We start from the raw sequence: 2,500 nt of genomic DNA, 5'->3' as shown, positions 1-2,500 counted from the left end.
AAATGTCTCCAGAGGGAAAAGTTTAGTTTTGCTGTAAGATGATGTGACACTAGAAAGAAATGTTGTTATATTCTGTTTAACATGTTGACTGTACGATTGTACGAGTTTTTGTGCACACGTACAGAACAATACCAAACATCATACATCAATAAGACCTACATCACCAAAAGTGTGTGTAGGTGAGGTGAGGAGGCCTGGGCTCTACAGCTCTGTAGCAGGAGATCTTCCACTCCAACCCACGAAAAGCAGAGCACTGTCATGCTGGAACAGTGTGTGTGTGTGTGTGTGTGTGTATATATAAATCAATCCAGAATCCTGAATTAACCCAGTCTCAGTAAAGTCATGAGCTCATATGAAGCTTAAGAAATGTTTTTGGAAGTGTTTCTCAGAAAGTGAGAACAGCAGCAGCATCAGTGACAGTCAGCAGTCATATTAAACCACTTCCTATAGATCTCCTCCTAAAGAACAGGGTTCATGTAGACCTGCGGTGTGTTAAACTAACCTTAAACCTCCTCTGTGTATATATGTGTGTGTGTGTGTGTGTGTGTGTGTGCAAAGCATAACACACAGACACACACACACACACACACACACACACACACACACACACACGCAGTATTTATTATATAGTTCTGGATCGTGATTGGTCAGAAGGTGATTCGTTCTGAATAACAGCAGACTGGTTTATGTTAATGCGCTCGCTATGATGCAAGTGTTCTGTTGTTTCCACAGCAACAGGATGTTTACTGATACTGGGCGGATTTCTTTAGAGATGTGTATGTAAGACGTGTGGAAGGAGTCTCCAGTGTCAGCAGTAAAAAGTAAAGTAGCTCCAGGTCTTTAGTGCAGAGGAAGTTACACTTCTTTGTGGTTTCTATGGTAACGGCGTAATGTGGTGCAGTTTGTCTTATTAATTTAATGAGACGGAGAGTAAAGAGAGACTGGTAGTGAGAAGGTGGAAGTAAGAATCAGTGGGGTGTAACCTTTCCACGCCACCTTATGTGACCCCCAGCAGATCTGAAGGGTGTTTTCTTTTTTTCTTTTTTTTTTAAATGACTCAACCGGATTTTCTAAACCTACCTCTGTACTTGGGTGAAAAGTAGGCGGAGTCAAAACACCACATCCTCTGGGCGTCACCACGGCAACCAAACAGTCATTTCCGCCTACAGTGCGCCGGAGGGGGCGTGAAGTATCCCAGAAAGCATCTGAATCGCAAAAGAGGAAACCATGGAGAAAGGGGAAGAGACGAGGAGGTGACGAGCACACAGATGAAAAACAAGGTAGCGTAGAATTCTTTCGTCTCGTTTTAATGATCGAATATTTTCTGAGAAACAGTCTGAAGGTTTGATGCTGAGTTCCGGGAAGTTCTGTAAGTAGAACTTCATGCTGCATGGTTTCACATCATCTCTAAGTATAGATAAGTTCATCTTTTGCTCTGTGCTTTACTTTACTTTTTACACAAACACTCAGAAAGTGAATAAAAAGAGAAGCAAAAGAAATGTATTATGAAACCTTGTGTGTGTGTGTGTGTGTGTGTGTGTGTGTGTGTGTGTGTGTGTGAGTGTGTGAATAAAAATAAAAAACAAAAGTATTTCTTAACCCCCTGTAGAACACTTCATCACCATGAAGACAAGCGTTACATCCCTCAGCATCTGGTTTGCTCAGGTTCTAACGCTCTGCGCTCTCCATGAAGATCTCCCAGCCACACAGGAGCTGCAGGTTTCCACAACAATTTCACAAGATCTCGCAACAAGCCAAACAGCGACGGGTTCGTTGAGCACAGCACCGTTCTCAGACCCGACTCCACATCTATCCATGCAGGAGCTGGGCGGCTTCACAGGCATGGTGGAGGACGTGAGGAGAAACAGAATGATCATCACCCCACACCACAACATCACGAGGCTTATCAATGAGACGGAAGCTTCTAAAAACACCACGAGTGTCGAGGTGGAATTCCAAGAAACAGGAACAGTTACTGAAAGTATAAACATTCAGGAGAGGACTCAGATCTTAACACCAGTAACATACATCCAGCTGGACCATGAGCTCCAGACAACAGCATATACTAGTCAGCAAATTTCCACACCAGGAACTTCCATCCAGTTGGACCATGAGCTCCAAACAACAACTATGAGTCAGGAGATCGCCACACCAGTTATATATAATCAGCTGGACCATGAGCTCCATACAAAATCATCTTCTAGTCAAGAGATTTCCACACAAGGAACTTCCATCCCGCTGGACCATGAGCTCCAAACAACAACTATGAGTCAGGAGATCGCCACACCAGTTATATATAATCAGCTGGACCATGAGCTCCATACAAAATCATCTACTAGTCAAGAGATTTCCACACCAGGAACTTCCATCCTGCTGGACTATGGTCTCCAAATAACTTCTGTGGGTCAGGAGATCTCCACACCGGGTACTTCAACCAAGTTGGACCATGATCTCCAAAAAGAAACATCTACTAGTGAGGAGATCTCTACACAAGGAACTT

The 2,500-nt window shown here is 43.6% G+C and overlaps 2 protein-coding genes across 2 annotated transcripts in view; one reads left to right on the top strand and one right to left on the bottom strand.

Moving 5' to 3' along the window:
• Positions 1 to 2,500, bottom strand: part of unc119.2 (unc-119 lipid binding chaperone B homolog 2) — a 10,765-nt gene that overhangs the window by 5,746 nt on the left and 2,519 nt on the right. Inside the window, exon 3 of the mRNA XM_046866141.1 lies at positions 1,081 to 1,205. The gene's annotated coding sequence lies outside the window, so the exon portion shown is untranslated. The remainder of the gene's footprint in view (positions 1 to 1,080; positions 1,206 to 2,500) is intronic.
• si:ch73-248e21.5 (mucin-17) overlaps positions 1,110 to 2,500 on the top strand; it is a 2,938-nt gene continuing 1,547 nt past the window's right edge. Inside the window, exons 1-2 of the mRNA XM_046866121.1 lie at positions 1,110 to 1,280; positions 1,610 to 2,500. The exon at positions 1,610 to 2,500 is cut by the window's right edge and continues 1,547 nt beyond it. Coding sequence (XP_046722077.1) covers positions 1,624 to 2,500 — 877 coding nt within the window. The 5' untranslated portion in view covers positions 1,110 to 1,280; positions 1,610 to 1,623. The remainder of the gene's footprint in view (positions 1,281 to 1,609) is intronic.

The sequence above is a fragment of the Silurus meridionalis genome, chromosome 14, assembly GCF_014805685.1.
Source record: "Silurus meridionalis isolate SWU-2019-XX chromosome 14, ASM1480568v1, whole genome shotgun sequence".
Classification (NCBI taxonomy): domain Eukaryota; kingdom Metazoa; phylum Chordata; class Actinopteri; order Siluriformes; family Siluridae; genus Silurus; species Silurus meridionalis.
Note: the sequence above shows the minus strand (reverse complement) of the source record. Positions and strands in the feature narration are given on the sequence as shown.